At 37.1% G+C, this 27,480-nt stretch overlaps 1 protein-coding gene across 1 annotated transcript in view; it reads right to left on the minus strand.

The window, feature by feature from the left end:
* Tsf2 (transferrin 2) overlaps positions 1-25,863 on the minus strand; it is a 39,066-nt gene extending 13,203 nt beyond the window's left edge. The window contains exons 1-9 of the mRNA XM_069816309.1: positions 25,702-25,863; positions 18,790-18,935; positions 16,084-16,216; positions 15,392-15,534; positions 11,559-11,676; positions 10,416-10,595; positions 6,416-6,579; positions 6,052-6,207; positions 545-709 (exon numbers count right to left, since the gene is read on the minus strand). Coding sequence (XP_069672410.1) covers positions 545-709; positions 6,052-6,207; positions 6,416-6,579; positions 10,416-10,595; positions 11,559-11,676; positions 15,392-15,534; positions 16,084-16,216; positions 18,790-18,935; positions 25,702-25,774 — 1,278 coding nt within the window. The 5' untranslated portion in view covers positions 25,775-25,863. The remainder of the gene's footprint in view (positions 1-544; positions 710-6,051; positions 6,208-6,415; positions 6,580-10,415; positions 10,596-11,558; positions 11,677-15,391; positions 15,535-16,083; positions 16,217-18,789; positions 18,936-25,701) is intronic.
* Between the last annotated feature and the right edge of the window lie 1,617 nt (positions 25,864-27,480).

Below are 27,480 nucleotides of genomic sequence, written 5' to 3' on the forward strand. Positions count from 1 at the left end.
TATTTTAAATTTAGTTATGTTTTCAACCAGAAAAAGTAAGATAAACAAAAGAAATACATAGTATTAAACCTTAATACCTTAATGACAAATAAAAAGCATATTTACGTACGGTACCTGATATATATATTTTTTTTTTTAGAAAGATAGTGAACCCTACAAAAAATTGGATTTTGTATGTTTTGTTATGCATATTCCAGACTTTGTTTGTACATATAAATCGTGGCTCTAGTCATAATAATAGACATTCCATTACAATATTCAGTTAATTTGTCTACAAAAAATGACAGTTAACAAAGTTAAATAAAAAATTTTTGTTGCACAACATGAACAAAAATGCAGTTCCTCTTTCCCCTCCAAATTCAATGATTGCAATTCGTCTTAATGTTCACTTGTTAAAAATATTGATTTTCAGCATATTTATTACAACCAATTTGATAGTACAAAAGCATGTTGACTACTTCTCATTCTAAGCTATATTCATAATATCGGACTTTCACTGTAGGTATAAGATTATATTAAAAAAAAAAAAGATATCACTTCTCACTCTCATTTTGATGCATTTTTCAAGTTCTGGATCTGATGTAACACAGAGGGTCATTTTGTTGACAGGACAATGACGCACACTGAGGATAACATCAAGAGAAGGTCCGAGATATCCTGTATATGTTTGTTGGTGTTCATTCAGAGGAAACAGTTTGACAGCTACATCCTGTGACAAAATATGAAAACTTCATTACATTACAGTAGTATTTCAAATTAACATGAAAAGTAACAAAATTATTGTTTAGTTCAATTTAGAAGATCTGCAAAATAAGGAATATCAGTCCAAAATATCCAATAATTTTAATGCAGAAACAAGAAGCTTATCAAACCATCTATTCATCAAACTAGGAGTTTTTTATTCAGAGGTGTAACCAATGAGCATGAAACATGCCACGAGCTGGGAAAACATATTTTAAAACAGTGTCAATCAGGATTGCAAGACGTCCTGGATTTTCCAGGATTGTCCTGGATTGAGTAATATTTGTCCTGGAATGTCAAAAACATTTGAAAGCTATAAGTTTTTTGCTCATTTCTATGTACATTTTAAAAATTCCTATTCATTTTTTCAAACTTGCCCAGACATGTTCAAACATTTTTAACAAGAGCCAGAACAGGTCACATTGTTACATAATTGTACCTACACCGATTTCTCATTTCTGATGATCCTACTTGTCTGTGGTGTAATAATCATGATGAAGATCTGGAACATATTCTTCTGTACTGTCCATCCATAAACCACAAAAGAAGTAAATTAAAATCATCAGTACCAGTTGCAGAAGACACAGTCCTGCAGTATATAGTGACTAAACCCCAACTCTGGCTACTAGCAACAGGCATCTATAATGAACACCAATCAAAATACCCCTCATTTCTCGTGAAAAACAACAATTGAATAGACTACAGTGGACTTTATGTTGTCAGCAAACAGCTGGATACATTAAGAAGATTGATTTAAATTCCTTATTCATTTTTCAAGATCCTGTCCAACCTACATTCAATGTTGTCGTCAAAGCCACTTGCCCCTCCAATCGGGTTGTATTGAAATAAAAACAATTATACTATAGTATGTATTATGTATGATACAGTATCTTTATGCTTCACTCTCTTTGGAAGTTGATTTATTATTGATAGGATTAAACAATGTATCATGCATTTCTTCTGTATAGATCAGGATGTAATATGACATTATTTTTTCAGACTTAATCAATAATTCAAAGGAAATTTTATAATCTAGAAAAAATGTAATAAAATTAAAAGTTTAGGCCCTATATAATTAGTTGAAATACATAAAACGAATAAAATCAGTTGCATTACAGATTGAATTAATTTAAATGTGTAGTCACGTCAAGGTACACAGTATAATCACCTGTCCTGGATTCCTGATGAGAGAATCTGGCAACCCTGGTGTCAATTTAGCCCTATTTTTTTTTTAAATAAATTATTAAACTTAAAATTGAAGCCAATATAATTCAAAAGACTGAACAGACAAATGACAAATTGTAAGTTTTCAAATATAAACTGATTTTCTCAACAAAAATAGCTTCATCAGACAGTTGTAGACTTCTCTTGGTATAAAGACACTTTCTACAGCAGACTACCACAACATAACCTCTTCATAAATTAATCAGAAGCTGAGTGCAGAGTCTTCTTCTTCTTCTCCTCACTGAGTAGGGGCATAGACAACTACTAAAGCATTTAGGCACAAGTGGTCCATTGTGTGCCCCATACGCTAGAAATGAACCCAGGAGACCGCAGTGGGTGACCAGTTTCAGAATGCTCCTAGGTTTCATTTCCTGAATTTCCTTGGGAGACACAATGTTTCCTGAAGTATCAATGCCTGATGTACCAGGACTCCAATAGAATGTGAGGTGATGATTCAACATCCATCCCACATTTCCTTTAAGTTGGTCCTCTATGAGGCTCAATATATTGTGACAGCTGCATCGGGGTCGAACGCTCGTCTGGCAGAAGGGAGGGACGAGCGGGGAGACAACCAGCGGAGAGAGAGGAAGGCGAGCTCCTTGGAGCGCTGGGCGCGGCAGAGAGAGGGGGAGACGACGAGACACTGAGCACGCCATAGATAGGAGAGAAGGGGACGCAAAGCTGCAGGTGCTGCGCTGTGCAAGGTGAAGGGGGGAATGAAACCTCCCGAACAGATGGTTCTGGAAAGCGACGCGAGCCGATCGGGTGGAAGATACTTGAAACAGTACTTTCTGGAAACTGCGATTTGGTAATAAATAGAAGGCGCGAAGAAGGGCCAGCCAGTTCAGTTCAGTTTAGAACAGCGAGTCAGGCTGGCCATCCACTGGAACCGAATTCGGCCGAATAACAACTCGGCCGTTTACGGTCGTACACGACCGAATGATCCCACAACAAGAGAATGCATTGGCGCGCGTCCATTACACTCGTCCTATTCGGCCGAAGACAGCCGAATGACGATTCGATCCAATTCAGATGGGATTTTCCGGTCTCAATCGGCCGAACAGGGCAACATGTGATGACTGTTTCCATAAATTTCGCCATGAACGCCGAAAAATTAATTAGTTCTTGTGTGTTTCTCTTTTTCGTTAAACAAGTGAAATAAAATTTTTAAGGCTTAACAAATTATTAGGCCTATTCATGTACTACTTACCTTAAGATCACTGAAAAACTTTCTCAGGTGGTACAACTTCTCTGAAATTTGACCATTTTGAGATTGATGGACGAATTACATTTAAAATATAGCTATTGAAATGTATCAACATTCATCCGATAGTAATCGAGAAACATAGCACTATGCTCTAGAAGTTTATTGTGTAGGCGTAGATGATGAAAATTACCCAGGCGACACCTTTCTCTAAGCATCGGATATACCCTATATTTTCGTCATTCCTTAAAAGCCATTTGTACGTATGTGTGTATGTATGTATGTATGCATGCATGCATGTATGTAATTTTTTAGTTGATTATTTAATGACGCTGTATCAACTACAAGGTTATATAGCATCGATGATATTTGTGATAGTGAGATGGTATTTGGCGAGATAAGCCGAGGATTCGCCATAGATTACCTGGCATTCAAGTTACGGTTGGGGAAAACCTCGGAAAAGCCCAACCAGGTAATCAGCCCAAGCGGGGATCGAACCGCGCCCGAGCGCAACTTCAGACCGGCAGGCAAGCGCCTTAACCGACTGATCCATGCCGTTGGCTGTATGTATGTATGTATGTATGATGTATAAGCATGTAGCACGAGGACATACAACTGATAATTGACGGCCAAAGCGTCGGCTCCAGTGGACGATCGATCGGCTCTTCTGCCGGTCGTCCGGTATCTGGCCGTATACGGCCTAACGAATATTCGGCCGTTCACGGTGCCAGTGGACGGCTAGGCTCAGTCTTGTGAAGCAGCAGTGGACGAGCAAGGAAGCCAACCTTCGAGACCTGGGTTCGACTTGAGGAGGACCGCAACTGTGGCAGTAACCCGGCAAGTGCAGCATATCCGGAAGTATAGAGTTCGAGTGCAGTGGACTGTCTCTGGAAGTCTTGGATTCGATATACTGTGAACTTGAGTGAATGAGCTAGAAGAACTAGCCAAGGCAACGAAATGTGAACTGAGAACTGACAGTTTTGTTTTGTAAATAGTGCTTTGTGAACATTAGTTGAGATTAGCAGTACATTGTTGTTCTCAATAATCCAAGTCAATTGTCACTGTCGTCTGTGGAGTGCAATAACGGATACTGTGTTGCTGTGTGGAGTGAAATACCCATTGTTGACGGGAGTGTTTAAATTCAGAAATAGAAAGCCATTATTGTTGTGAATAAAAGTAACATTATTGTTTTGAATTAAAGTCACAATATGTAGATGCTTACTCAGATAGCAGTGTCTGATCAGAAGTCTGGTTATCCATCTTGAGTTTCTGCTTTCCAGAGCTAGGAGTTGTGTAGTTAAGTCAAGTCTTGATTCCCCCAATAAGGAGTTTGGTCTGTCTTATGACTGATGTAGATCTCCAGGCTCTCAGAAAACCCTCATCAGGTTGACCTTTAAAGCCTGTTTGATTGTACACATAGGGATACTGATACAAGGTTCTGAGTCCTATGTAATTCTGCATTCTCTGACCAGCCTGGAGTCTACTCTTTGCAAAAGTCCACCTATCAGAACAAATGTCGATATTCATGCCTTTGCATGATCTATTTAGGTTTTCCTGAGCGCAAACTAATATAGCAAACATTTTAACTTGGAAAACCATACCATACTAACTGAGAGGAACAGAAATTCTAACCTTTGGTCATTTTTTTTAGTAGATTATTTTACTAAGCTGTATCAAACATCTCAGGTTATTTAGCATCTGAATGATATGAAGGTGATAATGACGGTGAAATGAGTCCTGGGTTCAGCATCGAAAGTTACCCAGTAACTTGCCCCGACCAGGAATCGAATCCGGGACACCTGATTTCGCGGCCAGACATGCTAGCCATTACTCCACAGGTGTGGACCATTTGGTCTTAGACCAAGGATCCCTACTCCAGCAGTATGCAAATTTATTTGAGTTTTTTTTTCTGTTTATATAAACATGGGCAATATCTATTTGTGTAATATGGATTTATAAACACAATAAAATTCGTTCAGGACACTAGAAAATTCGTAAGTCGTACAAATAATTTATCAGCATATCAATAACAACCCCATAAAATTACTTACAAAAAACACTCCCAAAAATAATATACACTTATGAAAAAAATAAATAAATAAATAAAAAATTATTTGATTAACAATATTTTCACCGTTACAATTACACATATATAAAAACTAAATATAAACATTTACATAGAGATAATAAATTTTACAGGAGAAAAAGTTCGTCCAAAGGGCAGGACTCTGGAAGAGTACCCAAAACGCTCATTGCATTTCCGCGTTGAATAGCAATACTTAAGCGTTGACGCAAATAAGTAGTGCAACGGCGATCACCAGTAATGGAGATCAAAATTTGGCCGATTTGAGATACCAAAACTTTAGCGTCATGACTCCAAGGACTGAAGGTCTCCACAGCAAAGGGGACAAAGATATAATTGTCTAAAAGATGAGCATATTTATTGACTTTCTTCTTCACGGCTAATTCAGCAGCAGATGCTGCGTGTCTGGAGGTATTCGGTAAGTGAGATGGAGCTAGAGTGTCAACGCAAGTGGAGTCCCAAATTAAAGATTTTCCTCTAGACCATGGAATTAAGGTGAGACCATCGGGTCGTTTACCATCTGCCCGACTAATACCTGGTGGTTCCAAAAGAGACGGGATACCACAAGAAGTCAGAGATCTTTTAATGATATCATTGAGTGATGTATGTCTGGGAATGCGACCCTTGCTCCTCGCACAGCTGAGTGCATGATGGCCGTAAATATCAGCAATTCCTCCGCAAATACATTGGTGTGGCTGGCAGAGTTTACAACCAGCAGTATTAGTTCTGAAGCCATTTGTAAATGGTTACAGTTCCATAAGATAAATTGCACAAGAATATATAAATACAAATAGCAAACCTGGAAGAGCAAGTTGTGATGAAGGCCATATCTTGGTGCAGACTCAAATAAACTGAATGACTCATATGGAACTGGTTCTGTACTGAATGAGTCATTTTGTAGAAAAGGTGTGAATGTTCGATTGAAAGTGGGTGTACCATACATATCAACTGCTTTCTGTAATAAGATACAAGAACAAGTACTTTAATTTATAACAAATTAAATTAGTGTACATTAAATCCAAAAATGGTTGAAATATAAAATATTTGATTTAATTTTGATATACAGACAAGTTCTAAAATATTGAGATATAAGCTCAAAACAAAGTATCTACAGTAATCGTTATTTAAATGTAGACAAAATTAGTAGTATTATGTAACAGTACCTTAAGAAAACGCTGATAAGTTTTCCGTAATTCAAGAGACTTTGCTGACGTTGTGACAATTGCATGAGTTGGCACAGTTCCCCAGTTACAGGCATGATATTCATCAACTGACCTCCGAGAACCATCACGGCAGAGTAGTTCAAAATCTGATTTTGAAATTCCAGCTATGAAAAATTGACAAAATTCAGGTTATCAATTGTGAAAATATATACTATCAGAGTATTTTTATCACTATTAGATTGCAGAAAAATATATCATGTGGATATTGTAAAATACACTAGCCATAAAAAAAGTTGTTGTTGTTGTTTTCTAATGCCAGGCATTTGACAATAAAGTCATTTGACCTCTTGCACTCCAATATTTTTCAAAGATATTGTCATGTAGAAAGTGACAGTAGTTCTATAGATCAAATAGACATAAAAGAATTAGAAGCAGCTTTAAAAGTAACAAAAAATAGAAAAGCTACTGGATTGGACGGAATTAATGCTGAACTAATTAAATATGGTGGAATGATATTAAAATTCTGTTTCCTTCATTTTCTGAACATGTGTTGGAAAAATTGTTCAGTGCCCATGGAATGGAATACAGCCAAAGTTATTTCCCTATTCAAGAAAGGTAATAGAAATGACACAGGAAACTATAGAGGAATAACCTTATTAGATGCAGGATATAAAATATATGGAAAAATTCTTAATCAAAGATTACCAGCTATTGCTGATGTAGTAATATCAGAGGAACAAGCAGGCTTTAGAAAAGGACGCTCATCTAGTGATAATATATTTATAATGAGGCAGATTATTGAAAAACGTCGAGAGTTTGGTTTGGAAACCCACTTAGCATTCATTGACTATGAAAAAGCTTTCGATAAAGTGAAAAGACCCCTTTTATGGAAAATACTGGAAATAAGAGGCTTTCCTAAGCACCTTATTAGTGCTGTTAAGAGTTTATATGTAAATACCAAAATAGTTATTAGCTCAGGTTTTAAAGTGTCAGAAGCAATTTTAACAAATTTAGGTGTTCGACAAGGGTGCAGTTTATCACCCACTCTGTTTAATTTATATATTGACGATCTAGTTTTGAAGTGGAAAGATGAAATACAGACTGCGATTAAAATAGAATCTAACACACCTTTAAATACTTTACTATACGCTGATGATCAAATAATTATCCAGGAAACAGAAGATAACCTACAAAGAGCAGTGTATAGATTAAGCCAAAACGCAATATTTTACAATCTAACTATATCTGCAAACAAAACAAAGATAATGGCTTTTAAAGGGAAAAATCCTGTTAGATCTAAGATAATAGTAAATGGAAACATTTTAGAACAAGTATCCCACTTCAATTATCTAGGATGTGATATTAGTTTTAATTATGAGAAAGATATTGAGAAGAAAGTTAATAGATTTCAGATGATATGTGGAACAATTGGAAGAACTTTAGGAAGAAAAGCGAGAAAAGAAACTCAAATGAAATTTTATAAAGTTATGGCTGTACCTACTCTTATATATGGCTCTGAATCATGGACAATAACAAAAAAAGAAGAATCACGTATACAATCAGCAGAGATGAAATTTATGAGATACGTAAGAAGATGCACTAAAGCCGATAAAATAAAAAATGAAACAATAAGATCAGATTTAAATATTTTCTCAGTACACGACATGGTAGAAGAAAATAAAACAAAATGGAAAGATCATGTTGACAGAATGGCAGAGAATAGGCTACCAAAGAAGATAATGAATTATCGCCCGATCGGGAAGAGGGATCTGGGTAGACCTCGCAAGAGGTGGCTGGACGATAGAGACCGGAACAGGTGATATCACCTAAACCTTGAAGGGAGAAGAAGAAGAAGAAGAAGAAGAAGATTGTCATGGTTAGCCACTGACGCACAGATTTTGAGATGTTCTGAATCCATTTCTTGGTTTGAGTTGCACAATGGGCAGTTAGGGAACTGATATATTCCAATTCTATGCAGATGCTTGGCCAAACAGTCATGGCCTGTTGCCAATCTAAATGCAGCTACAGACGATTTGCGTGGTAAGTCTGGAATCAACTGTGGATTATGATGCAAAGAGTTCCATTTGCTCCCTTGAGATTGTGTTATCAAATTAGTAATTTGTAATTTGTTTATCATAATTTTGTATCCTGTATACTCCCTCCGTTTCAAAATATGGTATAGTAACAAACAAAACAAGTTTGATTATTGCAACCTGTGAAGTTCTACCTGTTGGATCCACCACAGAGAAATATTGGAGAGCAAGAACGCTAATGGCTTCGTTGCCAAAGCCCAGCATTGGATAATAACAACAACAACAATTTGATTATTGCGCATGTGCGCACGAAATGTTTCATAGTCTGGTATTCTGTTCAGTAGTAAAGGGACTAACAGACAGTGCAGTTGTGAATGTTTCTAATCTTTTGTAGTGCATGAAACTATAATATTTAAATAGTTCATATGAACAGAAATCAAATGGGCACCTGCTGTGATGTTCCTCTTGCAGAAAACGTAATACTAGGCCAGTCAATTTTGAATAGAACATCTAAGGCACAACAATCGTACAAAAAGAGTTATAATTTATTGCAGTTTTTATGTTAATCTGCCTCTCTCAAAACAATGTTTGTTTTTCTTTTATTAATTTGACATCACACAGAATGAAATGTACCTAATTTTTATGTTTTTCTTATATTAATTTATCAAACAAGTAAGTATCTAAAAATGTATTAAAGTTACATTATATTACTGAGAACTTTATCAAATATACACCATATTTTGGAACAGAATTAATGACATCTTTCTATGCCATATTTTGGAACAGAGGTAGCATTATTTTTCTAGATTATCACAATAACTTCTTATGAAACACAGTGAACATGTGCCATATGCGTGTTATTCCCATTATCAAAATCCTTTTTGTTTGCAGTTTTTTTAAATTCTAAAATTTTGTAATTTGACAGCCTCGTAGTCTAGTGACCAGAGCTTCTGACTACAGCTCATGAGGTTCCAGAATTCAATTTCCGGAAAGGAAATTAATTGTTCCTGTGTTCGTCCATGGTCTGGGATTTAATTTAAGTTTAAATTTAAGACCTCTCTTGGCACTACATAATCATATATAGTCTTCTTATCATATCATCAACTCCACCTTCTAGGTGCGCCATGCCAACCTCAGAAGTGAGTTGTATGTAAAAAAAAAAAAAGCAATTGTGCCAGTGAAAATTTTGGTGCTGCTATTGTGCACTTCTTCTTCTTCCTCTTCCTCTTCCTCCTCCTCTTCCTCTTCCTCCTTCTCCTTCTTCTTCTTCCTTAGTAAACAACTACCAAAGCACTTAGGTACAAATGGCCTTTTGTGCATCCCACAGACTAGAAATCACATTGGTTTTATTGCTGGTTAGTTCAAATAAAATAAGCACACATCCTGGTGCTTAGGGTTGAGAGTGGTTTTCAGGATGGCATTTTATGACCTTTCAAATGCCGTACCATATTCATCTCCAATACTGTTCAATAATAATTTCTATGCTCATTTATTAAATCTACATACTTAGACTTCAACAAACAAAATTTGATAACACAATCTCAAGGAAAAAATGGATAATCATAATCCACAGTTAATTCCCGATTTACGACGAAAATCGTCTGTAGCTGCATTTAGATTGGCAACAGGCCATGATTGTTTGGCCAAACACCTGCATAGAATTGGAATATATCAGTCCCCTAACTGCCCATTGTGCAACTCAAACCAAGAAATGGATTCGGAACACCTCAAAATCTGTGCTTCATTTGCCGGCCATGATAATAGCTTTGAAAAATATTGGAGTGCAAGAGGTCAAATGACTTTATTGTAAAACGCCTGGCATTAGAAAACAACAACAACATACTCATAAAACCGACTTACTGTAATAATGCCCAGTGTACAGAATTTTGTTTTAATGAAAGCGTTAAAATATTTGAGTTCGAACTTTGTATGAAGTAATATTTAAATTATAAAAACTTTTTTCTTACTGAAATCAAATCTTGTGGAAGTCATTTCCTCAACAGTCGTGTGCTTCAAAAAGGCAATTTCTCCTGCCTCTACAAGACAGCGGAATGCTCCTTCAAATCCAAAATATGGATCTGCACTAGAGCACCATTCTCCAGGTATCTTCCCCGTGCACAATTTGCAGAGTTTATCTGAATTGTCACCTGCAAAAACAATAACACTTATGTTGGAAGAAACATTAATTCTACTCGTGATGAAAACAAGGAAAAGAAACTAGAACTCAATTTGTATTACCAGATGTACAAATTTAATTCAATATAAGTGCTTTAAGGAATAAGGAAAACTGCAATTAATATTCAGTAATAATAATGCCTGTAAACTCTACTGGGTGCATCTATAACACATGGCACTACTGCATATTTTTCAGAAAATTGTTACAGCAGAAGTGATAGGAAGTATAATTGAGAGGCAGGATCACCGAGGTCCAGATTAGTGAGTCTAGATTGTAACAGGATAATTAGACTAAGTCAACCTCACTTATGCATCAGAAACAAAACCTGACACATCAAAGACTACATGAATTTTGGAAGAAACAGATGAGAACATCATGAAAAATAATAGGTGTAACAAGGCTAGGCCATGTAAAAATCAAACTATGAGAGAGAAGTGTAGTATACAAGGATGGGTTATAAAAAGAAGGAGCAAGTGGAATGGGCATGTATCAAGAATGGACGAGCCTAGGATTGATGAGAACTGCAACGGATGGTCGGACTCATGGAGAGAAAGTCCCAGGAGCCTAAAAAGGATTGAAGGATTGCGTTCTCATAAATACATTTATTTTATTTTATTGGGTTATTTTACGACGCTGTATCAACATCTCGGGTTATTTAGCGTCTGAATGAAACAAAGGTGATAATGCCGGTGAAATGAGTCCAGGATCCAGCACCGAAAGTTACCCAGCATTTGCTCGTATTGGGTTGAGGGAAAACCCCGGAAAAAACCTCAACCAGTTAACTAACTTGCCCCGACTGGGATTCGAACCTGGGCCACCTGGTTTCGTGGCCAGACGCGCTGACTGTTACTCCACAGGTGTGGACCTCATAAATACAAGCTTATAGCCTAACATAAGAAGGAAAAGAAGAGTACTTTCATGGGAGAATACTTACCTAGTGGATTATATTTATCTAAAAGAGAATTCACTGCACAGCTTGGCCCAAAGTATTTTATTGCAGATTTCACATGATTGTTACAATCTATCACTTCCATGTCTCCCTTTTGCATTAACTGAAAATTAAAAAAAACTCTTAAAAACAAGTAATTCTTTATGTTCATTTGAGAAAAATGTTCAAATAACATTTTAATTATACATATTGAAACCTTTTCTTTGGTCAGCAGCACTAATTATAATGCTGGCATATTAAAGCTTGAATGAATATTATCGAAAAATAATCTTGAGTAGATAGTGTTCACTCAACTGTGAAGAGCATTAAGTGCACGAGCGACTCAACTACTCTAAATAAGCGCCATTATTGTTTCGTAATGCAAAATCCCAAGTATGCATTAACACCATTACAGTCAGCATGGGCAACTAATATTTTATATTTGTCTGTCTACTGTGGAGATCTTCGTGCACAGTTTGAACGGAGGTTTTGACGTGAGCACAATAACAGTTCCTTATTAGTACGAGCTTCCAGCTTCATACAATGCTAAAATAAATACATGTAATTACACCCTCTCCCAAACTACAGTATAAAAAAGAAAGAAAAATTAATAAAAATAATGATTAAACAAACCATCAACAGTTATTTAAAGCACAGAAAGAGGTAAAAAAAAGTATGATAATTTTATAATTTTATATACACATACGTTCATGCATGGCTGCAAAACGGTATTTGTCAAATACAGGGGGGAGAGGCATTAATCCTTCCCATTGAAGGCTTTAAGGAACCAACCTGGACAAATACCCAATGTCCCATCCCTACCTTCCCGTGGTGCAGCTGTTAGTAAGCATAATTTTACAAGCTGAACTAAAGGGAGGGGCTACTCATCAATTAGCACTGGTCAGCTTGATGAGTTACTGGCCGAATTTGGTATAATTTTCCTCTATCCAATGCCTAATTCCCTCTTTACCCTTTCCTATCCAGTCCTCTGACTGAACTCTTACTTTCTTCGACCCCGACAGCATTAGAGCATTCGAGGCCTAGGGGTTCATTTTATTTTCCTTCCTACCCTTTCTACTTTTCTGTTCCTAGTGCTGACCTGCTATGGCACTAAAATCGTCCTCGAGTGGCTTAAGGAGGGAAAGCTGGTGATCAACAAGATCTCCCAGCTAAGTCCAGTGGACCCGTCGACCAACAGCAGGTGTGGTCCTCCAGACATTCTGGGGGTTGTGTGTGAATGAAGTAGCCACCAAAACGTTAAAATATGGTGTTCACTTAAATCGGCTACAACTTGCCATTTTCACTCCAATATGAAATGAGTACCATTAAGGTACAACTTATACTTAGGAACGAGAAACCAGGTCTCCATATGTACGCGGCACCCCCCCCCCCTTCATCCGGACAACGGGCACGGTATCAAGGTCACTCTTTCGGACCTTATGAGGGCCAGTATTTAATATGAATACTCCCCTTCATACAGACCTCAACCGGATTGGACCACACAGGACCAATCAGATGCCAGAAGAAGAACCTACGACATATCACAGCAAGTACTCCCCCCCATCGAGACTACTACTGGCAGACTATTTCCTTCATCCTGCCTAAGGTTTTTCCGTGGTTTTCCTAAGGCGCTAAGACAAATGTCGGGATGAGCCCTAAAAGAAATGGGCCACGGACCTGCACTCATATCCCCATGAATCTCCCTAATTAACAATTACATCTCTCCCCCCTCTTCGCAATTGAGCCATCATATAGCCAAATGGCTGGTCTCGAAATTGAGACAAATCAACAAGGCTCATTACCTCCTACATAATAGCCAAATTGGCTAGTCTCTTATATGAGACAACTCATCCTGCCTAAGGTATTCCGTGGTTTTCCTCAGGCGTAAGACAAATGTCGGGATGAGCCCTATAAGAAATGGGCCACGGACCTATATGCCCTTCCCCATATATACTCCACCTTTATTATAAATTATGTATGCCCTAGTTCAGATAATATTAATAGTCTATTAAACATACGAGGTCACTCAATAAGTCGCAAATTGAAAGGACAGGGACCTCTCAAATTGCAGCTTAGATTTCACGGCGCTTCTTCCGACGGCCTTCACCTGCTTTGTCATCGAACAACAGATGACGGCGTCTTGCCATCCTAACGGCAAACACCAGCCAACTCCACCTCGCCCCGTTCAGTGATCAACTGATCAATCTCAGCCCCCCTCGCGTATGTGGTACCTAAGAGGTTACGTCCAATTTCGGCTTCCCCTTCAAAATTTTCTAGAGCTCCTTCAGGGGAGCAGCGTAACCCGGAGTGAGACTAGTGGCCAACAGGCTTGGAGCTCACATATTTAGTTTTGTACAGCCCCCAACCCCTTGCAAGGACGCGTTTTGCGTACCTTTTAAATTTTCCTCCCAATTCTCCTTCGATTTTTCGACTATTTCCTTATCCAACAACTGCTCTGAAGATGGCCACAACACAGCGGTCGAAACGTCAGCCAATAACACCAAGACAACGCGGTAGAAGCCCTGAAGCTTATCCACACACCATGTACACCAGCCGCGGAAGCCTACGTGAACACTTAACCATTAAGGTAAAATTATCCGGAGGTAAAATAGTCCCCCAGTCGGATATCCAGGTGGGGACTACTTTAATGGTACAGAATCATCATATCTTTGAAAAATATTGGAGTGCAAGAGGTCAAATGACTTTATTGGCAAATGCCTGGCATTAGAAAACAACAACAACGTTCATGCATTTCCAAAAAGAGCCCATAGTGTGTATAGTTCATTAGAATTTGTTTTAAATTTCTACCGAGGTTGATTAAGCTTTTGTCTTAGTATATTCCATTTATGCTCTCGTGGCAAAGATAGTTGCAAGTTTGAGTACTTTGCGATAATGATTACTAATTACTGTCTCAAAGAATTTTCTCTATGTTACAGAGGTATCAACCTATTTAATTTACTGAAATTTGTTTCTTATTAATGCATTTTTCCATTCTGCTTTTAATTTCTGTGATTGGTGTAGGACAGCAGGAATTTCTGCACTTTCATCTGCTGCTTCATTTTCTACATTGCTGTAGTGCTGCGTTTATATAAATACAAAATTCGTTTATGTTTTTTATATTCAGAAATAACTAGTAGGTCTGGTGCTATTCAGGACTTGAAGTGTTGAAACTGAGTGACAAAATAAATATAACTTTACCAGTAGAAATAAATCTATTACTACTATAAAAAAGGAGAAATTTTACTGCTTCATATGTAGTTTATGAATCTATTCCAACAAAAGTTGATTCTTTTCACTTTATTATAGCATTCATTTTAGCGTTCGACATTTACATAACAATAAATTTTCTTCATTGAAGTCTTAATGAAAATGTCTAACACTTTGATGTAGAAATACGCCTTTGTATTCAGCACAGTAGGTCGCCAACCACTCAGTAAAGATGTCCAAAAAAGTGTTATATCATAATCACTTATAACTTTTGAAGAAATGAACATAGTGAAACCAAAACCATACCACCATGTAAACAAACAAGTCCCATATCCACAAACATCTACACAAAACTTGTTTAACTCAGTCTCATGACCTTCCTGTAACTATAAAAAGTAAAGACAAATGTGACATAGAATTTTCAGTTACCATTTTCCTTCCTTTTTATTACAGGGCAACAAAATGCATGCATTACCAAATTTAGTGATGTCAACACAGTTTTCACATCAAACTATTGAATAAAATACATCCTTGGATGATCGTCACACTTGAAAATTAAAAGAAAATCTTTTGAAATATGAATTATGTGATGGAGTAAAGACAGGGTTACAAACTGCTAGCATTTTACCTACCGTATGTATTGGAATCACCCATCCTGCCAATGTGCCAACTCCAGCAAAGCATGCTTTCTTATGACGTAAATCTCGTAGGCTCTCTACATCAGACAGAGTGTTCCTCTTGATAACAGCAACAGCATAATAAGACTTTTGGTCACCTGAAAGTGAATGATGAATTTCAAATGAAACATCATGATTCAAAAGATTTCATACACATAAAGTTCCAATACTTCCTCAAACTCGAGATATTACATAATACTTAGAGTAATATGAATGTACAGTCTTAGAAGCAAAACATGACCAGTCTCATGTAGTAGGAATCTAAGTCCAACTTCAGACAGCATCCTGTTCACACGAAGAAAGATCTGTTATATTTATAAGCATTAAGATAAGAGGATTTTTATGTTGCATCTAATTTACTCCTAGTATATATCTTTGTTGTAAATGATTTATAAAGCTTGATCTATACATATAAAAAGATTGGCACCTTGAATTAATAATCTCTCATTTAGTATGCAGCTACCACATTACCTTTATTGGAACAAATTATTGGAACTGTGCCACTGCAGAAGAAATTTGTTCCTGTGTAAAGCTAAGCTCTCATGAAATCAACAGAATTCTTCTAAAGAGGACTTAGTATATGGCAACTGGTCTTTTTTTTGTGTAAGATGATACTTCATACTTGTTAATAGATAAATCATATTCACCACTATACAATTCCTGCATTATGGGAATGAGGCTATGATATCTCCCAGCAACAAACACTTCTCCAGCATCCAGGCTTGTTATATGGGCTTTTTCTTCATCAAGCTGAGTCATGCAGTCCTCCTTATTGAAGCCCTACAAAAATGCATCACCATCATTTTTATTTTCTGCCTGTCTCTATACAGACACATTCATTCATTATTTCAGTCACTCATTCATATCTGCCTCTATCTCTTTGATAAACTGTATTTAAAATGTCTAAATATTACTTATACTATGATGAAGGATAGATAGAACAGAAAAAAATTCTCTCTGGCACCAGGACTCAAACCTGGATTTTCAGCTCTACATGCTGACGCTTCATTCACTAAGCTGCACCGGATTCCTGTTCCGATGCCAGATCGAATCTCCTCAGTTTAAGATCTATCTCTCAGTTTTCCCTTTGGTGGCCTGGCCTATCCTCATGTATTGTGTCACAGAATATGTGACAGTGGCACAATGTCCAACACACTATGTACAGAGGTGCACTCATTACAAGTGACTAAGTGGCCGAGATCCGATGGGATGAGTGCCGTCTTGAATCACTAAGTGCTTAATTAAGCATATCATATTATTATGGTGTACCGAAGTACATATGAATCGGGGATTGCAGAAACAGAACATGTCACTATGTGTGGGATATTGATATGTGCTGTTTCTGCAATCCCTGATTTATATGATATTTCCGTGCAGGAATTCTGCATTACCATATGAATTTTTCTCTATTGTGTTCCAAACATGTTCTGGATGGTATGGGGCATGTCCCTGTATGTATCTATAAATGAAAGGTTCTATATATTATGTACACAACAAATTTTCGTGTATAGTTTTGCAACCAATAACAATTCATGTTCTGCAACCTGAGCATGCAGACACATTTTCCATGTACAGTAGCATACACGAACAAAGATGGAGTGGACACTTAACAAAACTTTAAGTTTAACTGAAGAAATGAAAGTGACGCAATATCTCTGGGATTCCTTAAGGTACGGTCACACGTCGCTACTTTTGCAGCGATGCAGTACAAAAAACTGCGCAACTCTCGTACTGCGACGTGTGAACAATGGTGCAACCCGAAAAGTAGCGGCTGCCAAACCCGCTGCCCGCTACTTTTCCATGCTGCGCGCAGCTTAAAATAGCGACGTGTGAACAGGGTTCTCAGGGTTGCAGCCGCAGCATTTTTGATATCGGTTTTGTTGAAACTTCTGCTGCGGTTGCGACCAGTGTTGCCACCCAAATGTGCCAATGATACTTTTATTGTTTGGATGTATTTTAATGTTAGATGTGATGAAAATAAATTATTTTTAACAGTTACTAAATGCACAACACAGTCTGAGCATATTTGCTGACGATATAATTCACTTTTTTAATTTTCTGTAGCGTAGTTTCAAACAGGAGGGTTGCCAACATTGATTACGTGAATATGCTGTTGGTTATCATTTAAGTATATAGGCGTTTTTAAAAGCTTTATAGTAAAAATAATGCCAATTTCTGAATACTAGTTAGGACAGAAAAGCAAATAATAGATAAGTAAGCTTTCGCATGATTTTATTAATAATGCGAACATAACCACAAAATGTATATTGAGAAGTCAACATGGAGATGGAAACCTACAGCATGACTGTGGCTGCAAAAGTAGTGCCTTGTGTGTGAACAGACTCGCAACCTCCAGTTGCAACTTTTGCTGCACTCGGGTTGCGCAGCACGAAAAGTAGCGTGCAGCGCGCTACTTTTGGCTTACTTGTGAACACAACACGCAACTTTTGCAGCTGCAGTACAAAAGTTGCGCAGCAAAAGTAGCGACGTGTGATCGTACCTTTATGTACACATTTCAGAGACAGAGATATCTGTAAAGATTCTTTGCATGTGATTTCTTGAACACAGAGATTGGAAACCTGAGGAAAAGATTCACAACTTAAAATAATGGTACAATAGGGAATTAACAAAAATTTAAACCGTGACTTACACAATGTTCTATACAGTTCCCAATGTAAACCCTCTTTACTTATTTTGTATGGACAGATCTCTATGATACAGAATGTCATATAAAGTCCTATATAAAATATTCCTGATGAAAACGCAAATTTTAGGGACAGTATTTCACTTGAGATTCAGCAATAGGATGTGGCAATGTTAATATCTTTTCCAACACAACAATGCTATGGCTTCCACAACAGCAGTTTCTCCCTTATTAGTAGTAGTATTAGTAGTATTTATTTATTTAACCTGACATGTGAACTGTTAGAATTCAATTCCTACCCCCAACATTATGTCACTGTTGATAGTGATTTGTCTATCGGATGGGGATGTTAAGCCTGGCAGCCTCCTTGGTGCTATTCGACAGGAGTAGGTCATGTGCTGGTACTGAGTTTTCCCTTCTCCCTTCCTTATTTCCATCATCCTCACTCATTTCCGACACTACAATTACACATCACTCACCCTAGTACACGACATAACTCACCACAGATATACATATCATGCATAACACGGCCCACCAAAGTGGTGTGCAACTTGAAAATGGGTCAGTACTGCCATCTATCCGCAATATGCGGAACCCGAATCACGCAAGTGAAGTGAGTAGGCATTGGATACACACACAAACACATACATACATTTTATAAGCAATTGCTTTAAAAATAAAACTCGTGCATTGGATCTGCTAAGTGTACCTGGCTACAGTTGAGTCTCATTGCTGTCGCTCCAAACAGATTCCAATCCCTTTCGACAGCTTGTACAAAATTCAAACATTTGCGCTGCTCTTCAGGGCTGATGGTACACCACACCATCAGGTTCCTGTCTTCTGCGTTTTGTTGTCCTGGAATAAAAACATTATTGTTGTTTAGTGATTCTTTTGTGAGTAAATGTTTCACAATCTAAATGAGGATGAAGGGTTCACTGACTGTGTGTGGATGTCAGATGAACTGCATTGTGAGAGAGCCACTTTCATGTACATTGTCATTTAGTAGAATGATAGGCCATACACTTTTTTTGAAGGCAATGCAGTTATAGTGACATCAAGTCAGTAGGTGCACATTAGGATGTATCGAAAAAATTAAATTACGAAATTAAAAAAACATGTAGTGCGGAAAAGTTGTCATTATATGTAACAATTATGCACAAAAAAAATTAGAGCTCTAGATTAAATTTTCATTGAGGCGCAAAGCTCTCCAAGTTTTATAGAACTCACCAAACACTTGATAAAATTACATTCAGTAATACTGGATATTAAGAACGTTCAGCTGTTATAAATGTTTGTATAGATATAGATGACTGAATAGACAGTTCCAAACTGGCAACGCAATATACTTCAAATCAGGGTGCATACTGCGTAGAGGGAGGGAGAGGGTGAAGATAAAGGATGGTTAACACTTCTGCTTTCTGTCACAATTTCCCTATTTTCTGTTCGTAAAATTGAAATTTGAATCACCATGAGGAAGTTGCGCAAAAGCAAGCCCTTCCATTTCAATAACTCAGACAGTTGGGATATCTGCGTGTCATTTGGAAGGGAGCGGGTTCGAGCCCTGCGCCTGCTAGTTTTTTTTATTTCCTGAATAACGCCAGAATGGAGTTTTACAGAGTCCTGGGATTAAATTACTTCCCCCCCCCTCCCCAATCGAAATCCTCTAGACTGATCACAAAGGCTAGGCAGTCTATAGCTTGTTCTTCTTTTGTGTTTTCTTTCTGGGCAGCCCTGCGACTTCTAAGATTAGCTGTTCTCAAATTGTAATTTTCTCTACGAAACATCTATCTATCTGGACTGATTACAATGGACCTGTCAGAGTCTATCGTGAATCTGGCTTAGATTTGATGTTCCAAATGTGGACCAACGTAAAAGGTCACAATGCACTAGCGTGTCATGCTGGGGCTGGATCTCTCGTGATGGGGCAAGTGTCTTAGAGCGTGTCATGGCTGGATGCATTCGCCATAGTATATGTCCACCTTTTGGAAAACGTGTTGCTCACTATCACACGAAAACATTATCCCAAAGGCGATCATTAAGATTCCAGCAGGATAACTTCGGTTTACACTTCTCAAGTCGTTCAAATATGGTTTCGAAGGAGACCTCGGATCGAAGTGAACCGTTGACCTCCCATGTCACCGGACTTGAATGTTATAGAAAATGTGTGGATGGACTTGAAAAAGAGGAGTCGCGAATTATTGCGACACTAGCTACCTTGGAATACAAGCGAGTCCTGGAGTCAAGTTCTTAAAGCCTGGAAAGACCTAATCCAAGATCAGGGCTATTTCCGCCAGTTGTAGATTCAATGTCCAGAAGGATCATGGCTACAATAGATGTCGATGGCATGTGGACAAAGTATTAGGTTCATTTTTTTTTTTTTTTTTGTGAAATTGTCTTTATCTTTATTTTGTTTGAGAAAGACATAGAGTACCTTCCAATTTTTTTCAAACCAGATCAAGCTTAATAATAATAATCATCGATAGGAGTTGGGTAATAATTATTCCACTTTTTGTTAGACAAACTGAAACATCAGCCCCAGGACTCCATTTAACGTTAATCAGGGGGGAAAAAAACTCGCGCACATAGGGCTCGAACCAGCTCCCTTCCGCATGAGACACAGTTGCCCCAGCCGTCAGAGCTACTGAGACTTTGAGCTCTCGTCACGAAGGTCCGGGTCCAAAATACAGGAAACGAACGTTATCATGTGAATTACGCTATGAAGCAACCCCCAATAATTGGGCCATTACTTTTTTTCTAGTACTGTACATTACTGAATGCCCTTCGATGTTCAAAGTAAACCAATTACAATTTATGCATACATAACGTCATATTATGCGCGTTTATTTGGTCATGAATCCTACATACTTAGACCTACCCTTCAACTTTTATAGGTACTTAAAAAAATTGATTGATACATGCCTAATTGTGAATTAAGTATTGTAAAAAGTGGTGAATAGTAATTTGACTGTTTGTTTTGTAACATAATTTACTTATCATTTCAATAAATTAATTTGATTTGTTAACTCTTCATCACAGATTCATTCTGTCATATACAAAACTGCGGGGTTTTATTTTTGTATAGATCTACGCTGGAAGGTATAGTAAGTACAGCTATAAAAAAAATGGCAGCACTCGTGAACAGCGAATATTTTCCAAGTATACTTCAAGTCACGGCGATGTTACACGATGCAAGTGCTTGTAGAAGCAGTTCCGGAACTATGGAATTTTTCCGTATCTGCGTCTCGTAGACCAGCGGTAGAGTGCTCGCTTAATGATTCAAAGGTTGTGAGTTCGGGCCTTGTTCAAGTTTTCATTTCATTTTTTAATCGTTCTTTAGCGGTATAAATAATATTGAAGTTATCATTTGTATTCTTTTATCGTTCTTTAGTGATATAAATAATATTCAAATTATCATTTGTATTCTGTTATCGTTCTTTAACGATATAAAAATATTCACGTTATTTATATTCTGTTATCGTTCTTTAGCGATATAAATAACATAAATTTAATATTAGGTTTGGAACAATACAGTTGCATAATACTGGTGTTAGTTTTTTATTTTTATATTATTACATTATACTATCTTGAAACACAATAAAATGTAAAGGAGTGACGAGGAATTGAACCTGAGACGTTGAGATCTAAATTCAGACGTTCTTCCGACTGTGCTACGAGGGCACAAGTATAGACACATTTGCGAAATATTGGCTCAATCTCCCTCCCAGATTTTCTGATGATTTGAAGAAGATCGTTCAGGATGCGGGGGGCAAAGGTTAATTGGAATTTCCCGGTCTCTGATCGGGTCAAAAATCCTGATAGAACTAATATGTAATAACCCTTGTGGTGAATTTCGGGGAAGTCCGGAGGACCCAATTAGTCAAATCCACTCTGCTCACCTTCACGCTTGGGTCTCCTGGGACCTATTAAGATGCGAAAGAGACAGTGGTGTGCGGAAAGCAACGGGAAGTTACCGCATTTATCCTTCCAAGAAAAACTGCGAACATGAGCAAAGGAAGTTCTGGAAAAAGAACTAAAGAAGAGACTAGTGGAGTGCTTTGTGTGGACTGTGGCATTGTATGGGGAAGAAACATGGACATTACGATGAAATTAAGAGAAACGAATAGAAGCATATGAAATGTGGATGTGGAGAAGAATGGAGCGTGTGAAATGGACAGACAGAATAAGAAATGAAGTTATGTTCGAAAAAGTGGGTGAAGAAAGAATGATGCTGAAACTGATTACAAAGAGAAAAAGGAATTGGTTGGGTCACTAGCTGAGAAGAAACTGCCTACTGAAGGATGCACTGGAAGGAATGGTGAACGGGAGAAGAGTTCGGGACAGAAGAAATCAAATAATAGACGACATTAAGATATGTGGATCATATGCGGAGACTAAGGGGAAGGCAGAAAATAGGAAAGATTGGAGAAAGCTGGGTTTGCAGTGAAAGACCTGCCCATGGGTAGAACACTTATGTCTGTCCAGGTTGCCTGGAATGTCGTGACTGAGAACAGTCGCTATTTGAAAAGACTAGTCGATTCCATGCCCATTCGACTGCAAGATGTGATAGATATGTGGGGAAGATAGACTAAATATTGAATCGTGGCTTTTTGTTTTGTTTTTTGAAGGCTTAATTGTTTGAAGGCTTAATTGTTTGAATGTTCTAAGGCAGACGTCAGTAAGTTTGTTTTGTTTATGCCACGAAAGATAATTTTGTTGAGAATAAAATATTTTTTTCTTTCCATTTGCAGCCATAATGTCATAATAAATAATGATAAAGACATGGCATAATACATTCATTAACCTGATGTTAATTATTAAAACAAATTAACCTGATGTTAATTATTAAAACAATCATAAAAGAGACAGGAGCAATTATGTATATTCTCTCTCTCTTAAAAACACAACAAAAAAGAACATAAAATGCACTAGGTTGTATTCGAACGCAGGATCTCACGAATACCAGGCCGGAACGCTACCATTACGCTATAAGAAGATAAACAGAATACTTTTAACAATAACACTGTAGATATCAGGCAACGTGGTCCAACAACATGTAACATCGCCTGTCTCCGAACTGTAGCCCTGCCCTAGATCATATGATCTAGGCTGTAGCGAAGATACCCAAAGGGAACTTTGCTTCTAGAGAGCGGCCACTTTTTCTTTTGATAACTGAAGAGTTCGCGGGAAAAACTATGAATGTCACAGTTTTGTTAAGGTTGATTTCATTATTTAATTCAATGGATCACTACGAAATTTAATGTTGTTCTTATGAAAAATGGTAAAAAGGAGAATTATCACCACGAATACAGTAATCCTTTCCTTTATTTTCTATAGAAACAGCACTACATCCTGCAGTTATAGACTCAATTAGATCATTATCTAATCCTTAACAGAAATGTGACATTCATCGTTTTTCCCGCGAACTCTTCAACTGTTCCGTGCGTGCCTTCGTGAAAAATTAAGAAAAGTAAAGTTGAGAAGAAGGAAAAGAAAATAGAAAAGGAGTTACGGTAGTAAAACAGAATAAAAACAGAATTGTTATTGAACATAACGACAGAATTTAATTTTCTCCTGACCCATTAACTCCAACATTTTCACGCATATCCCAAAGAAAAGCGAAAAGCGGCATATGGGAAGGGCGACGGCTTCTGAACAAGTACCATTAATCCGCACTTCTAAGCGGCACTTTGATGAAAACTTAAATCGGAAAAAAATAAATAAATAAGAAATACTACCGGTTGCGAATTAAAAAAATGGTTTTAATGAATTTAAAAGCAATTCCTGAATGATATTTTGAAGTTTTTTTTTGCAATGGATAAGACAAAAATAAACATACGTAGGCCTAAAGGTCTAAAAATACTATAATAATTAAAAGTACGCATATACGCCATAATAATATGTTGTAATAAAGTATAAACAAAGCGGCGGAACAATATTAGCCTATAGTTAAGTTAGCAATACGTCATATAGGCTATGTTATAATAAACAAAGTAGCGGAACAAAAGAGTTATGTTCAATGCCAGGCAATTATTCATTATTATTTCGGTAGCGAAATCCAACAGGCCATATGTTCACTACGAATCTAAATTTATGGCTTGTACCAAACATTTTTTTTTTGTGGAGCTAAGAAATGGATAGGATACAAATAAGGTTTAATACGATAATTAAAATTACGCAAAACGCCATATAGGCCTATGTTTTTTTTTTCTCGCTGTTATTTATAGTCGCTTTAACATATCTGGTCATACCGCGAGCAGCCTATGTTGTAATAAACAAAATAGCGGAACAAAAGACAGTTAATGTTCAATGGCAGGCTATTATTTCGGAAGCGAAATTTAACAGGTCATATTTTCATACAATCTAAATGTAATATGCCTTGTACCAAGCAGACAGACATATTAGTATGTTTAATGTGCTTAGTAAATTCATAAACAATGTTTTCCGTAACTAGATGTCGTATCTCAAACTTGCTTGAGGCTATGCTCGTTAAGGGTTAAGGCGTTAGTGTAGTAATCAGAAATAGTCAGAAGGAACCGGATCGGATTTCCGCACTTCAAATGCATACCAGTAAGTAAAAAATAGGAATGACTTTATTTTAGATACAGTAAGTAAAGAGCACAGGAGATAGTGCCATCTAGTAATAAACCTGATTAATTTATTTACTTCATTCCTTTTTAATCGTAAACACAGCTTTTGCCCCCCCCCCTCCCACCAAAAGAAAAGTGTGAATCTGTTCCTAATGTCTTGAGAATTTATTTCTTAATCCGTCATTTGTAGCACTTGTAAATATTTACCCTTAAATCGTTCCTTGGCATGTATGGCCAGAGTGTTTGTGTTGTTACGGGATCACAGACTCGATGGACTTACATCTACCCATCAGCTACTGCAGCATTATCATCAACAATGTCCGAAAACGTCAGTTTCACAAATTAATTTATGATTCAATTCACCATACTGTAATGATTTCTAACAGCCAGTTAACTCATTTCAATATCAAATTCATAGGAGTAATTTTACTGGTTACCTTGAAACTTTGAGGTTATGGTATTTGGTTATCACGGCTTTTATAATGAGAAATGTAATCGTACAATACAAAAATAAATCATTTCGTTTTTGATAACATCTGCCGTTTTTAATCTATTTCGTAATATTAAAGATTTTCTATAGACCTATATCGCCTACAATAAAAATAATTATTTAAAAAAAGTAGGCCCTATAAAGTATGGATAAACGTTTTAATTTTGTAACCAACTAGAATTATACTGAAATATCTCTTCCTTTACCGTAAATAGTGTCTATTTCCGAAAAAAATTTTCCCCTCCTTTTTATGTCAGTCATTAGTCACAATTCAAACACGACATCTCATTGAAATTCCTTTATTAATGGTACCGTTAAGTTTTTGTTAATGAAATGAAAGATACTTAATACATGTAGAAATAAAAGTCCACTTAATACATTATCAAATGACTGTTGTTATTCATCTAAGAGAATCATGATTACTAAAGAAATAGTAATGTTTCTAATTATCTTAACCTAAACAATGTGAAGGAAATTCTCACAGTATGTGCTTTTTCGTGCATACCAGCGTCGATTATCTTGTGTTCAATAAAAAGTGACTTACCATTACAATTTTTTAAACAACACATAAACCAGAAAAACAACGAAAACGATAAATATATGAGTTTACAATCCATCGTAATATAAACAGTTCCAATCAAAACAACAACACACGCCCAAAAACTAGAGATGAGCGCGAATGGACACCAAGATCGCGAAAGTATACTTCTTCGACTCCATAGAAAGAGTCAAATCGCTTGCGAAGAGTCGATTCCAAGCGCTTCGCGCGCGTAGTATGAAATGTTCGTCATATCCGTGCCATGCGAACAATGGGACTTAAGTACCAATTAGAAAACAAGAGACATGAGTATTAGATGAAATTACAAAAGCTTTAAGGTGAAAGGTAAACAAGCTGTCATAAAGGAAATAGTAATGGCATTACCTTGACAAGAACAGATCAAAGATAGAAGCAACCCGCACTTGCATGCCCGTCTGTATCCAGTATGAAATTGCGCGTAGAAGCGCCACCAAATACCTATGATGACGTAGGTATGACTGCTATGCAGAACCACATGGGAAAAGGATAAGAAAACAAGAATGAAAGGGAAAATACGCCTGAGAAGGCTCAAGGCAGACGAATCAATAACAGGTAAAGGAAAGTACTGTCCGTTACTCAGGAGAAGACGAGCGGAAAGAATGTGACCTTCTTGACTATCGCTGCTGATTATAAACATCGCTCAGATAAGCATCCCAGTAGCCAGCTTATTACTCGTGCAAGAAAGATGAGTAACAATGCGTATGAAAATTAAAGCTAAGTTGAACAGAAGGAGACCTAATGTTTCCGCTTATTGCAGTACAAATATTGCTCGTGTTGTCTTACGTTATCTGTTCACATCCCTTCCTCCTCAGTCCGCTCTCGTCTTCTCCTGAGACACCGACAGTAGAAGAAAATGATGGTTTCCAAGAATATAGGAGGAAAACGAGTGAAAATTGTAGCAGTTGTAGAAAGTTTGTAGCAGATATATGTATTTATTTATTCTGGTATAGTTGAGGCCATCAGGCCTTCTCTTCCACACCACCAGAAATACAAATGCAATAATGGAAATAAAAAGGAAAAAAATACACTATAAACAAAGTAAAGCCACACAAAAATATACACAGGTTGCAGTCACACGAACTTTAAATGAGTGATTAAGTATCATAATTAATTGTATCCTAACTAATTAACTAACATAAACAAGAAACTTGCAATTTTAATCTAGAGTAAAAAAAATACAAATCAACATTTCAACATATATATCGGTTCTAATAATCGTCATAATATATTAGAGAAACCTCTGCTACAAATGGGAGAAAAAATAGTCTAGCTTTGCATGGGGAAACTATCCAAAGATACCATAAGAGAGAAAGTTTTGAGCTTCCTAGAAAAAAAAGGGGGGTACGGGAAAAGAGCTCAAAACTCTGGAAAGTAATAAAGCTTTCAAGATTGAATTTCCACTTCCACTTGACTATTTGGAACAAGTAAACTATGCTGAATTTTGACCTAAAGAAATATTGGTGCGACCATACAAAATAACGGGGGAGTCCGCCTAGAATAAAAACGGACGGAAATCAACCTTAAAAGTTCTGAAGTGGAACATAGAGTCAGAAAAGAGTGTCTTTGAAGATGCTGACTTAGGTAGACACCTTGGTGGAGACCTTCGTTGCAAAAGAAACTGATCAGATTTTTACAATATACATGCTTATGTCAAGAAAGAAGCGATGGGAAGGCCGATAGGAGGAATAACCTGCCTGCTGAGACCACATATGGCACTCTTCAAAATATTATATTGAGAGGAAAACA

This window comes from Periplaneta americana, chromosome 1, assembly GCF_040183065.1.
Source record: "Periplaneta americana isolate PAMFEO1 chromosome 1, P.americana_PAMFEO1_priV1, whole genome shotgun sequence".
In the NCBI taxonomy this organism is placed as follows: Eukaryota; Metazoa; Arthropoda; class Insecta; order Blattodea; family Blattidae; genus Periplaneta; species Periplaneta americana.